Source organism: Larimichthys crocea, chromosome XII (genome assembly GCF_000972845.2).
Source record: "Larimichthys crocea isolate SSNF chromosome XII, L_crocea_2.0, whole genome shotgun sequence".
Classification (NCBI taxonomy): Eukaryota; Metazoa; Chordata; class Actinopteri; family Sciaenidae; genus Larimichthys; species Larimichthys crocea.
The window spans coordinates 6,843,745-6,858,430 of NC_040022.1; the positions used below are offsets into that span (position 1 = coordinate 6,843,745).

Here is a 14,686-nt window from a genome sequence, read left to right on the forward strand (position 1 = left end):
ATGAGAGATGTAACTACACTTGAGCTAATGCTTGAATAGCAAGGGACTTTGTAACTGGTAAATAATGGATAAGGATAATAATCTGGGAGGGAGTCCTGGGAGAAATAAGATACATAGAGACTTATGTTCCTTTCCTTATTGCTTGCAGGCTTTTTGCAATCCAACCTCTAAAAACATTTTTGCATCTCATTTTTTTAACCCAATCTGCGGTCAAATGTGGACTGAGGGCTCACATACTTGAGGCCCTGCCTGCAGGTTTGACAGAAGCCATGCAGATCTACACAAAACCCAAGATATCCAGCCACCTGTACCACCCGCTTTAAGAATTTACAGTACGCTTATAAGGACACCACACTTTTCCAAGATTGTGGCTAAGAATGGGAATTGATAAGATGAGTGCCTCAAGCTGGCTGTAGCCTGAGAGCAACCTCTGTCTGTCATCATGTAAAATAGAATAAATGAGAGGATATTTGTATAGCATTCATTTTCATTTAGGCTTCCTTAGAATCTGCTAAGCCTCCCTGTGTGCCGCTAATATTATTATAAAAGGATATTTAGCCTTGGTAGCGGACATGCCGTTCGGTTGGGAAGCAGAGTGTCATGGTATTCTTGGAAGTTAAGCCCATGCGGCGTAGAAAGATTTTTCATATTGCTGGTGTTTCCACCCTGACAATTAAACAGTCATTTTACAGACATTAATTAGCATTGTTTCTTTGTGAAATGAAGCCAAGCTTTGGACCTTTTCTTCCTCTCAGCCATGAATCCATCTTGGTTGGATGCAAGTTTGACATCATTGTTTTGCAATGTGAAGAAAAACATCGACAAAAGGAAGTGATAAGCTCAGAGCCATAAGATTGAGATGGATTGGACAATTTGGAACTGATCCTCAGTTCCCATCCCTAATTATGAAATTCACCTTCACTGTCAGGCACAACTAATAGAGTGACAAAGTAATTTCACTTCAGAAGTTAACATCCTGTACGCATAGATAATGTGATGCGTCTGACAGCTAGAGCTCTTCCAAAGATTATTCTGTTAGTTTAATCATCTGTATAATAGATGAGGAACTTCATAAACTAAATGGATTCTTAAAAAGTCAAGCTTGTGTACCTAAATACTAAAAGAGAAGGGTGATCTGTGAATCTCACGGAGCACTCTGATAAGAAACGATTGTTTTGCCAGTAACTGTGAGTCAAAGATAAAAATCAGGTGTCGTAGATACCTGATAAAACAGTTCAACATTTTAAATCGATTGCCTTTCTAATTCAGGGTGAATGTTGGATGAAATTATTGATCTTGAACTTTGAACAATGAAGGTATTATTAAGGAATATACAGTAGTGAAAATGACTTCCAGAATCAGGAGCTCAGCTCTGTAGATTACCATTAACAAGGATTTAACTCTCAAGGTTGTATAGTATGGAAGCCTCTCACATAAAGCATTTCCAGACAATCCTCAGTGGTGTAACTTCGTCCTATACACAGATACTCCAGCAAGAAGCAGCTGCAGAAGTATGGAAGCTACCATACTTGGCTGGTGGGAAAAATAAAAGGTTTAATAACAGCTAGCTGAGCGATATGTGGAATCTAACACACTGTTCTCGAGCTTTATGAGAAGAAGTGATTGATAACATATGCTATTTAGTAGACCAAAGCACCTGACAGTGCTATTAGTGAGTATGTTTATCTATAGTATGACAAGCATTGGAATTCAGTCAAAAACTTGCAGCTTTGGCGCTAAATTGTCAAAGTTTTGACACGCGGGGGAAAACGGCTGACGCCATGAAGAAAAACCATCAGACAAATTGATGACACAGGCTACTGCAGCACCACCTAATTCATATTATGCATTCCACATCTGCAACACAATGCATGACACTTGACGCTGGCCTCTAGTCACTTGAGAACTAATAAATAAAACAGAAGTGGACGTCATCATTGGAAGCAGCGAAGCCCCATATGTATGCAGGAATGTGTGGTGTGGGTGTGGTGGCGGGGTGGCTGGCCAGGGTTCATAAACATTAGGACCAGTTCAGGGAGAGGTCAGAGGAAAAGCTGTTGGCCGGGCACAGTGGAAGACCCACGAGATACATGCAAATGTCACTGGACTTCCCCTCGTCCAAGCCCTCTGGGGAAAACAAAAGGGGAAAACGTGCGCACGTTCCCCGATGACGAGGAGGTCATGCAGAGGGAGCGGAGGTTATGGAGGGCCAGAGGGGGAGGAGAACGGAGGATGCAGATGTGCGGTGCGGTGGAGAAGGGAGGCACGATGGGAGGAAATACAACAGGCCATTGTTTGGAGTGAGAGGACAGGAGCAGACCCACGAGAGAGGCAGCTGAGGACTATTCACCAGAGTTTACACGCATACGCACACACGCACACACACATATATATAATGGCATGATTGGCCTAAGTCTACGTGCCAGTCAGGCGTTCTGCACTGGTCACCTGATCGTGATGGGTAAAGGTCACCATACTTTTGAGGAAATCATGTTCATGGAGAGCTCTTAATAAGATGACATTACCTGCAAGCATGGAACAATGGAGAAGAAAAAGTCAGGAGGATGGATACCCATAATCCCTCTGTATGGGCTCTCACTATACAGCTCAACAGGCTATTTGCCACATAAAGCTGTCATTGTATATTTGAAACCAACAAATGTATGAGCATCAATCACAATGACCAGATTTAAAGCTATGTTTCTGTTTTACATTTTAACTGACTCAGTTTGACAATGAGATTATCTTATTTACTCTAGGTTAGATGAGAGGTTTGGTAACACTCCCACTTCTGTGCAGTAAATGCTGTGTGTTGCTGGAGCCAGAAGCCAGTTAGTTTACCTTAGTATAAAGACTGGACCCCAAGGGACACAGCTAGACAGGCTCTGTCCAAAGGTGACAAAATCTGCCTACCAGCGCCTTAAAAGATCACTAATTAACACGTTATGTCTCATTGTTTAATGTAAAAATGCCAATTCACTGTTTAACAGAAGCTTATGTGCCAAACAGTTTCTTGGTCGGGACTGCTGGTTGCCTGGCAACTGGTTGTGGTATGAGCCAGGCAAGCTTTTTAACCCTGTGTTTAGTGTGTATGGTAACAGCTTCTTATTTACTGTACAGATATGAGAGTGGTATTGATCTCCTCAAATGTCAAATCATGTCCTTTAATATTTATTAAATATTGTCTATTGTATAATATGTTAACTTAATAATGTACGCGGTTTGATCCCCACATCCTCCTCACCACATGTTGAAGTGTCCTTGGGCAAGACATTGAACCCTGGGCTGTTCCCTAGCACGAGCCAGTGAATTCCTAATTGCTGGGCCCAAGCACGAATAAAGGGAGGGAGGATTTGATTCAGGAAGGACAATCAGCATAAAAATCCTATTCCAAATCAAATGTGCGGACCATTAGATCTCCATGTTGGGATGAGCGGGGCCCAGTATGCCAGCAACATGGGAGTGGTTGATCTGCTGTGGCGAGCCCTTCGGGGAACAGCCAAAAGGAAGAGAAGAGTTTACTAAGTATTGTAATTCTGTCTGCGTTTGTGAATCCACAGTTGCCACCTGTTGCTCATCTGTCCATCTCCTCTGTTGCTCTTCCTCAGGTTTCTGCGTTTACTCTTCTTTTTTCTCCCTTAATAAGGTGTAAAAAAGGTACAGGATGCCGTGTGTTGTTTGGAACAAATATGGGATTTTGGGCAATTAAAGTTGACTTGACAGAAATATGAAAACCTGTTGAAGATGATGATCTTAAATATTATTACATTTAGAATTAATTATCTGTTTAACTGCAAGTTTCAGGGGATTTAGAGACAAAGTAATCTAAAAGTAATTGAACAGAAGATATTGTTTTCAGAATGTGATTAAAGTGGATTAAATTCTTATCATGAGAATAACCAGGTCAACTCAGGATGAACCCCTTGAGCACTTTACTTAAGAGGTGCTTTGCTGAAAAGATTTATGCCAGTAGAAGAAGAAAATTAAGTATGACCACTGTGATAAAGAAGCTGCTGATGTGATACAAGATTACACCGGTTTAAATCGTAATTACTAAACAATATACCACCCTGCGACTGAGGGTGAAAACCAAATCTCTGTCTGTCTTCTGTACCACTGCCACTTCGCAGCTGAGCAAATAGGCCCAGTTAATCTCATGTAAAAGCTCACTATTTTATCTTTGCACAACATAAAGTGATCTAGCAGGAATGCAGTGTTGTGTGGGCATGTCTGGCACACAAAATCACTGCTGTTTAACTGGATATATGACTTTATATGCAATGGTCCATTGCAAATTCCTGTAAGACCGACTGTCGAGGTGAAGTAAAGCCATTTAACCGCATTCTAATACTGCGAGCGGTTAAATGGGGTGTTCAGTTGAGTTGTGGGCAGGGCTGAGTAGTACCAGAGGACTTAATTACTGTTTCATAATCAAAATACAATACATGCTCTATATTCCAGTGTGTTACTAAGAATTGATTTTGACTCTGAATACTTGTGAAAAAGAGATCAATTCCTGGAAAACATTTAAACTGAAATAAGGAATTTTAATTGAAGCAGAAGTGGTGGTGTTTCACATTTTCATGTCACACATTACAGTCAAATAAATGACATCTGAATGGGTGTAAAGTCGGAAGTAACTGCAAGTAATTGCACATTATTGACTACTGAGTTTAGTGGTCCAAAGCAGAGGGTCCGACGCAGTTTCTCAAGATGAAAAAAAAAAAAAGTTAAATAATAGAAAGTTTTACTTACTCAGGCATCTAAAAGATATTCAAGGAACAAGGAAATGTCAGAAGATATTGAATATATTCCCTGTTCTCAGTGCCCATCTTGATGTCTAGTAGCAGCACATGGCTACGTTACATTATCACTAAAATCCACCAAACCACTTCCAGTATTGGAATACATTTAGTCAGGAATATATGCCACCCTGGTTGCAATTTCCTTCATAATATCAAAAAATATCAGACTTGAGCAGACCGAGAGATCACAATCTCTTTCTCTCTACTCACAGCAGACACTTTAGTTAGACCCCCATCCACGCTCAGCTTCGAGCACCATATGAGCCATGCGGCCCCACGACACAGACAGACGGTGTTAAGAGGAGGACGTGCACACCTCTCAACACACTCTTCATAAAAGGTACTCCTATCATCTCCACTGGCATTAACAACAACCTTTTTAAGTCTCAATAGAGCAGCCTTGTAGAGAGTATGATAATGATTTACTCATGCAAAGAATGACAGAGTGCAGTGGAGCAGACTGTTAAGCAAATGTTTTTGTCATAGCCTCAGTAATGTGCTTTTACAATCCTGATGTCCGGACAGCTGGCGAGCCAAGACTGGCAGCCTGCCTCGAGAAACCAGAGACGCCGCCTCAACCAAACCAGCAGGGAAAAGTGTCTTACACCACACTTCCACTGCATTCCTCCTATAGCAAACATATTCTGCACAGAAAACATCTGGTAAGATGTGTGTCCACATGTGTTGACATCAGCTGGATCATGATGGCGAGCACAAACATTTGTGATTCCTCTGCAGACTACCAGTCCCACAACGATGAGACTGTTAGCTGTCATTCAGCTCTGGGGAAACTGTACAAATTAATGACAATCATACAAACTCATTTGATTTTAGTTTTATTGTGTCAATGCCAAGGGACACATCCACCTGGGCTGATATGTCTCTCTGAGCTCTCTGTAATTTTTGTCTTCCGCAGGCTTACTTACTTACAGGCTTACTTCTCTTAGCCATCTACGCCCACACATTGTCCCCTTTGCAGAGGGATCCCATTCTGACTCCCTTTGCACAAAAAGAGTGGGAACGAGAGGAAAAGTGAGAGCTGTGCACCAGCAGATAGTGATAGCTAATGCACTCCCATTCGCTCCAGCTGGCCAGATTGTGTAAACACAGCAAAATCAAATGCTCTCAGGCTCGGTGCATCACACCCTAAAACAGGTGCTTTTACTCCCTCAATCCCCATCTTTCTCCCACCCACCCACTCACTCTAAACTCTGACCTCACAGTCCAGGTGGCAGGTGCAGCAGTATAAGTGCAGTCCTAGAGGGTGCAAAGCACTGCACCATATCTCATACTAATGAACATTGGGATCCTGTCCAACAGCCATAATTCATACAGAAAGAAACGCATAAACAGGAGGTGCAGAAAATTAATAATTCTGCTGGTGTAAACATTCAAGGGCGTTTCCTCAAGCTTTGCATCTTTGTGTTGAGCTTCAGAGCATTTTATGTGTGAATTGTGTATGTGTTATGTGTTATGTACTCTTCATAGATCTGCTCAAAGGGCTGGCGGAATACTGACTTCATTTGTGTGGCTGCTAACCACAGCACAGAGTTCAATGAACGGCTGACACATGCTGATATGAAACTGATTAAATGTGGTTTTCCGTTTGCAGGATTACAACATAATATTGGAACTTTGAGTCCTTTGCAGTTTTTCATAGACACAGGGTAACACAATGTTGTAGTTTGTAAATGAATTATTAATGAACTTATAATGAATTCAACCATCACTGATATTAATAACCTTTTATGGAGAGTGATGCATCCAACACTAACATAAGATAAAAGGGTTTACATCCAGTGTGCATGTACACTGTGTATCCTCTGCATTTGTATTTGTCTCCCTACCTGCAGCAGCATGAATGAGGACGCTCTGGTTGGGCCGCAGGTTGCCAAAGTCAAACAGCATCATATAGGCAGTGATGTAGTTCACGGGGAGGGCTGCTGCCTCCTCAAAGCTCATGCCCTCTGGGATGAGGAAGGTGTGGCTTGCCGGCACCGCTGCCACCTCCTGCCACAACCCGAAGCGGTTCAGCACCATCACCTTATCACCGACCTGCAACAGAAAGCATGGGAAGACACAGGCTGAGAAAACGGTAAAGCAAACGGCTGAAATCAGCGTAACCTGATCTAATGCACTGCTTCCCAACCAGGGGTACTTTTGTTTTTCGAAGAATCATGTCTACAGGATATCTACAGCATTACAGCAATGTGAGCAAAATGTGAGCAAATAACCAGCTTTTAACACGATTTGATTAAATTAAAGCTAAGTTCTGGTAAATTTCAATTGAATTATTAAGTTCTTGAAAAGGATCCACTGGCAGTTCAATACCCCAGGAGGTTTCACTGCTAGAGCTTGAAGTGTTCCTGCCATCTTCAGTCTCATGGTTTCTTCGGCACAGCAGTATAGTAAGAGTAGTGGTTTATTGTTTTGCTTCTAACAATGGCAAACCTGCAAACCTGCAGTCATGTCGTCCACCAAACCACCAAAGAGTGTGCTTTTGAGCAGTGCAAACAAACAAGGAAATGATAAACCACACGAGTAGTAACTGTATTGACTTTATGGAGGGAAATAATGAGGCGGCAGAGAAATCAGGGCACAACAAGGAAGAGGCTCCTTTTTTTCAGGTTAGATTTGAGATTGGTGCCAAAGTACAATGGCTGTTTTCCAATTTGTAAAGCAGTGGCTTGCAGTGGTTAGCAGTTTGCAGATATGCATGTCAATGATTGGTTTGTTTGATTTTTAATTCTTGAGCAACCAAGAGTGTGGCTTCAAGAGATCTTCTAAGATCTGAGTTTCCTCTTAGCGCCAATTTGACTAACATGAAAATGTCAGAATTGTTCCTTGTATTTGTAGGAGTATAGTTTAAGCAATTTATCTTTCAGATCCTGACAGTGCTACGTGACGTCATTCAACGTGCTGCGTGCCACAGTCGCCATCGTCGCCTTTTTTTGCTCCCAAACTATCCTTATCAAAGCAGGATCCTCTGATTCACAACTGTCTCTTTCCAGAAGGACGAGCCACGATGTAAACGTACCTCGGCGCCTGCTATAACCAATCAGGAGAGCCCACTCAAGGGACACAGGAAACAGAGACGAGTGCAGCATTATAACTCTCTTCCTGTTTTCTTCCTCCCCCTTATCCATCCCTCTTGACACAGCTCCCCCTCCCGCCCAGTTTCCATTCTCCTCACTTTTTCTCTTCCCCTGTTTCTCTTTCACTTCCTGACTCCTTTTCCTCGTACAACTTTAGAACATCTTCCTTCCCCTTCTCCAGTCCCTCGTCTCATCCTGCCTGTGTCTCGGTCTTGCCGCTTTCTTCGACGCTCTCTCTTTCCTCCCCATTTCTTCATCTTTCGCTGTCTCATTCTGTCTTCACCATCCTCTTTCTTTTCTCTTGGGAGGAGTGTCCCGCATCCCCTCGTCCTCATCAGCAAAACAGGACAATGGGGCCCATCTTCTCCTCTGGCCTCTCTCCACTCATCAGAGTCCCTGCCAGATTCTTCCCCATGGCTGAGCATAAGACAAGCTCTCTCCTCCTGGGAACAAACACTCTCCACCCGGGCCCCTCTAATGGTCTGGAGGGAGCCATGCGCCTCGCTGTCTATCCACTCCAATTAGAGAGATCTCTCTCTCTCTTTTTCTTTTCATATCCGCATCTTTCTGTCTGAGGTCGAGTCATTTGGTTTATTTTCAAACTGTACTTTCACTTTTTCACCATGGGCTACTTTCCGTTTGTTATTCATGCTGACTCGCTCTCTGCCATCTCCACCATCTCCATCTCAGTCCCCCCTAACCCCCCTTTTTTCAGTCTTTAAACTCATCACCCTCGCTGATTTAATTGGGGGTACAGTGTGGCACAAATCAATAGATGATGGAGTTCAGGCATTTACAGGAAACACACACACACATAAATATGACTCAACGCGTCGCGTCTCAAATGCATCTGCAACTATTCCTCTGTGCCCACGCGTTAAGCATGTGAGTTACTGTCAGTCATACAGAATCTGGGTAGAAACATCCAAGGCCAAGCGAACGAGCCTCGTGACAGTTATATTACAACATCTTCACACTGTGACACACAAGCACACATTTGCATTTCCTTTCTTAGCCCTCATGCCACCGCCATCCAATGTACTCACAGTCGGGGTCAGGAGCGCGGGGGCGCAGAACAATGACACTTCCAGTTAACTGTATATGAATGGACTTAATCAGATGGTGATTCAATTTCGGAGTATGCGGGGCCTCCAAGTCAGCTGTTTTGTGGCTTTGAGCTTTGATGCTCTCAGCAAAAAAATATCAGAGGAGGAAAAAAAAAAAGGGGGTGAACAAAAATTCAAATAAATTGTTCCTGAGTCAGGTTGAAGCAAAAGTTGAAGGTTAAATGTTAACACCCACACGGCCTGCATGGCTCCTGAAAATGTAATTAAAAAGAAACATAATATCCCTCTGGTGTCAGCGTAGGTGTTATTGTGTTTTGACACGGTTTTTATGATGTTAGGGTAAAGGCCACGCCCTGCTCACATACAGCAAAATCTGTGACAGGAGGGTCTACATGCTGCTTTTTGCACTTGACTGCCCCTCTGATTATGCAAATCAGCATATCATGCTTTTTCTGTGGCTCGATTAATATTAAAAGCTTTTATGAAACTCTATACTTTCAATCCCAGAATTCTCCAGAATTTATTGAGAAACACCAGACTGGACAAGCTTGAGGGAAAAATACAAAACAGAGACTTTTCTTTGCTTCGTTTTTAGCACAGCAGTTTATGGCAAACTGTCAACGGGCCATGTAGAGAATGAAGGCAGGCTCTAAATGTTGTGATTATGCTGAAGAAGACACGAAGGATGAAAGAAGAAGGGAGATATAGACGTCCTGAAAGGATAGAGGATGGTAAGATAAAGGGACGGATTCATTGACAGTGTGATCGACAGAGGAAGAATCAAGAGATTATACAAAAGAAGGAGAGATAGATAGAGGGAGGGAAGGAGGGATGGAGGAAATACCAGAATGACAATGTGGGCCAGAGGGAGGTAATTGAGAACATATGGGTCAGATCCTAACAAAACTCACCGAGGGAGAGCATGAAAAATGAAAAAAGAAAAAAAAAAGAAGGCCAGGAGAAAAAAAGTGCTGATGTTTGGTGTCGGGGGAGCTTGTGATTTGTGATGTTTCCCCTCTTCCTTCGCTTACTCACTGTTACACGTTTCCCCGCACTCTCTCTTAGGTCATTTTGGGTGAGGGCACTGTATTCTTACTTCATTCAACTCCATTGTCCCCTCTGGTGATGCTTGTTTTTAAAGAAGTTATTGAAACACAATGTGAGGCATGCAGTGGATAATAAATACATATGAAAACAGAGGAGTCAGCAAGCTGCAAAACAATAAACAAGCCAAAGACATGTAGACTAGAGGGCAACAATGGTGCAAGTGCTGCCTTTATCAGCTTAGCAGATTTAGAAACATTATAGCATGAGGCAGAGAGGAATTTTAATTATATTATATCCATGGATGGGTGAGATTCAATATAAATATAAACGTGTTTTTTCTCATTTAACGATATAAAAAAAGGCTTACATCTGGACAGAGTCTTATGACTGTGTGGGAAACATGAGAGGGCATGAGGATCAGCACTAAATGTTGTAAAGATTAAATAAAAATCAATCACTCTTCACTTAACTGCTGATGTTTATGTTGCATTATCTAATTAAATGGCATGGATGTGTGCATAGATTTGTGTACACTGTATGAAGAGCTATCAGACACACCCATTATGGTATATCTTTGTGTGCGTGTGCGTGTGTGTGTGTGTGTGAGGGGAACAGAGATAGAAGGGCAGACAGATAAAGCTGCAGTGAGTGATGAACCTTCCAAAAAAACTCTGTGCCATCAGGGCTAGAACATTCTCTCTGAGTTAGCTGCCAAAAGATCTCAGAGATCTCCATCCATTAGGAAGATTGGCTCTTAATTCTATAACCTAAGGGCTGCGAGGGGGGTGTGTGGGACTGTGACAAGCTTGTGTGTTTTGCATGTGTGTAGCAGTGTGTGACCTTTAAATCCAATCTGCATTACTGACAATGTGGAAAGAAGCTATCAAGTATTTTGGAAACACACGGACCTTAACCTTCTGTTATGTGTGGCTGCTATTGGCTGACCTATCAGCAGTCTCTGCACAGACTCCCCATCCATCTGGACTTGACAGACACATGTGCCACTCCCAGCCAGATGCACTGATCCTTGCACTTGCATCACACATGTGATGAGTCTGGTGTTATCCACAGATATGTGAGGAAGTTGTGCTGCTCTTACAACAAACATCGTGAGTCATCATTTTGGCTTTGTATTTTAATTGTCTTACCAAAAGAATGCGTCAACGTGGTGATGCCATACAGCCAGGAGACAGACATATAGCCCCGTGACTCATCATGCGATGTAAGAAAGAGACAAATATTTCTTTTTCGCTCACCACTTCATTCTTTGTGGCTGAACATGAAAGAAAATGTCTTTTTATATTATTATTCTGGTTTAATTAAGATCCTGACAGCTGATATATCGATGACAGTAAATGTGTTCTGATGTGCTGTGTGTTGACAAAGAGACCGATGCGTCGCGCCTCGCCCTTTCCGCTCGGTGAGTCTGTGCGCCACCGTCGCTCCCGGTAACAAAAGGCGTCGGTGACTCCGGTCCCCGCCACCGGAGTCAAGTCAGCCATATTAATAACTGTGGCATCCGGCCACCGTCTACAAAATAAAGTGCCTCATTCCATTAATAAGTTGGACTGAGTAATACTTTGGAATAAATGATCAATAAAATCGGAACCGAGTTAAGCTTTTATTGTTTTTTATCCAGATTTTTTTTTTTACACATTTAAAAGGCATGAAGCAGGAAAACCACAACTGCAGACATATATCCAACATGTGTACTGCATATGAGCAAATAATTATTGTTTTACACACTCGTCACTCGCTCTTGACTGCCTGTTTCTTGCGTATATTTTTAATTTTCGCGTCTTCTGCCTCCATGAAACAGGAGCCAAAGCAAACTCTCGAGCAATTGTTCAAAAGCTTTAATTTTGAAGGCAGAACAGTCCAATTTCCGGTCTTATCGTGGCTGACTTGACGCAGCTCTCCGCGCCTTGGCACCCATCAAAGCGCAGTACAGCGTTATAGGTGCTGCGAAGGAAGGGTGGGAAGCATCCCGCAGATTTACACGGGTTTATTTTTGGCTTAAGACTTACAAAAGGCAAACATGTTGCGATCTGAACCCAGATCAGCAACTGTTTTTTGCGCTTCAAGTTGCCCCAATGTGAAGTGCGCACAGACAGGCAGCGCAATCAGAAAAGCGGGGAGACAAGAGGGGCGACGCCTGCTGCTGTGCTGGCTTCATTGTGCTCAACTCGTGTCATTTACACACTTCTTCTTCCACAGAGATGAAACACAACATGGACACGCTTACAGGCTTTTAAATGAGGTCTGTTCAGCAGGAGTGAATGAATGGACGAACAACCATTACGCGCAAACACAAACTAAAGTCCAATATAAATATAACCTATGATCATGTTAATTACCTGTCCAATAGCCCATGATCATTACATTCATTAAGTCATTTAACTGTTTCATACAGTGTATAGCACCACTCCCTAAGCAGCGAGCACAGCCTGACACGCCCATATCCAGATGTAGCTGCTCAGCACCAAAATCAAACCAAAAAATATTCATCACTTCAACAATAAAACAGTAAAAATGAGACTTCAAGTGGCAAGAAAGAAAGAAGCTGAGATGCATGTCTGCTTACTTTTCTGTCCGTCACTTCTTCCCCCACAGCCTCCACCACTCCAGCGCACTCCATTCCTGGGGTGACCGGCGGAGACGGCAGCCGGTCGTACAGCCCCTGTCGAGCCATCAGGTCTGCGAAGTTCAGCCCGCAAGCCTTGACCCGAACCAGGACCTCACCAGCTTTGAGGGCGGGTTTGCCTTTCTTCACCTGCAGCTTGACTTTATCATAGCCTCCGTAGCCGGTGAGCACCAGGGCGCGGTAGGTGAATGTCTCCTCCTCGGGGACCTTCTCGGTAGTCGCCACTGGGGTAGCCGCTGCCTCAGCGGTGGCTGCAGCCGGTGGGGACTCCGTCTTGGCCGGCTCGTTTTTGGGCTCCTCGGCGGGTTTGGTCTCCTGCTTCTGGTCCACGGCGTTTTGCTGCTGGGCAGGTGCGTCCTCTCCAGACATCGTGCAGGGAGCTGTGAGACAGTGATAAGTCTAGAAAATCACTTCGATGCTTTTTTTCTCACTTCTTGTGCTTTTGTTGCCGAGGTCGGGCTCGTTGTTTTTTTTTTTTTTTTTTTTTTTTTTTTGCTTGTCTTGCAAATAAAAGAAAATGCGACAGTCAGAGCTTCTTTTTCAGCAGTCTTGGTGGATGGAGACACAAACCCCGACAGAGTGGGCTGCTCAGTGGCCAGTAGCTGTCAACGCCGCGCTCTGACAGAGAGTGTGAGTGGGACGAGACAGAGGCTGGCTGGAAAACCCGGAGAGCTGATTAAAAACGCAGGGATTGGCTTGTGTGATGGGTGGGTTTGGCTTGGGCTATAAGACAGGGCCTATATTGCATCAAGCTGAAAGGTGATTTGGAAAAAAAAAATAAAAAAAAATGCCCATTATAGCTAAAAGGCAAACAAAGCTGAGGCTAAGCCAGCACAAATCTGTTGATTACTGCAAGTCTCCACACACACATATTTAAATGAAACTGCAAAGAAGTAGCATGACAAATGAAAAAAAACACTTCGATCATGTTTTACCTTGAGACACAAAGAGGTCACTATAAACTCAGTGTGCAGATCTCACTTCTAGACTACCCCTCAGATGAAATAGGAGACAAAATCAATGAATTAATATTTATTTAAGCAAGTATTTGCTTATTTCTGTCTGTTTACTGCTGCTTGTTTAAAAGTGAGGTTTGTGGTGCTGGAGCAGCAGGAGCCAGAGGAAACGTCTGTTTATGCTGCCTATTCTACAGTAGGACTTGCAGGAACTTTGGGCCTGCGCATGGCTCATTGTTGTAACTTCCCCGTGCAGGCAGCTGAGAAAAATATGAGTTTGTGTTGAGGTCATGCCAGTTTTTGATTAAACGATATAACCTGTTTTGTATTATACACTGAGCAAGAGCTGTAGGGCGGGTTGACCTCTGCTTCAAGAGCTACGTGAGACAGGGTCACTCATAACATCCAGAGGATTCTTTTTTAGAGAAAGTCTTGGCGGCTCATGTGACAGAACCAAACAGTTTTCTGATCCGAGCTGTAACTTCTACTGTCTCTTATATCTGTCACACAAAGAAACCAGGGTGTATTACCATTTTTCAGCTCTTCAGAGCTGACAGACCAGACCAGCACAATGTCCATTCACGGAGATGTGACCACAAGAGGAGGGGTGAGACACCTTGTGGCCGTAAAGTACCACTCAGCACTCCTGAGGCCAAAGTCAGCAATGTCCCAATCAATATCCCACAGGGGCTTAATGATGTAGGATGCAGGAGTTATTGATCTGCCGCTTTGACACAGGCAAAATGTTATAAGGCGGATTGTCTGTTCTTCCTCACCAACCACACTGAGCCACTCTGAATATACATCAGTATGCGGTGGGTGCTCACAGAGTGGCTCTTCTCCTCATTAACTCTGGCAGGGCCAGTATGGTAATGTACCAGCAAGGCACAGCCAGGAATATGACTTTTACTGCAGGGTGGAGCCTGAAAAAAGGATTAGAACAGAAGCATAATGCAAAAGCTTTCTTCACATATTTCACTAAGCTGTGTGTGTTTGAAAATGTATCCATCACAGGAAATGGCTGTGGTTAGAGGAATACAAGAATAGGACACAGGAACAGAGGTGTACTGCC

The 14,686-nt window shown here is 43.3% G+C and overlaps 1 protein-coding gene across 1 annotated transcript in view; it reads right to left on the reverse strand.

The window, feature by feature from the left end:
- vat1 (vesicle amine transport 1) overlaps nt 1-13,300 on the reverse strand; it is a 30,236-nt gene extending 16,936 nt beyond the window's left edge. Inside the window, exons 1-2 of the mRNA XM_027284808.1 lie at nt 12,599-13,300; nt 6,653-6,860 (exon numbers count right to left, since the gene is read on the reverse strand). Of these exons, the coding sequence (XP_027140609.1) occupies nt 6,653-6,860; nt 12,599-13,027 (637 nt within the window). The 5' untranslated portion in view covers nt 13,028-13,300. The remainder of the gene's footprint in view (nt 1-6,652; nt 6,861-12,598) is intronic.
- Between the last annotated feature and the right edge of the window lie 1,386 nt (nt 13,301-14,686).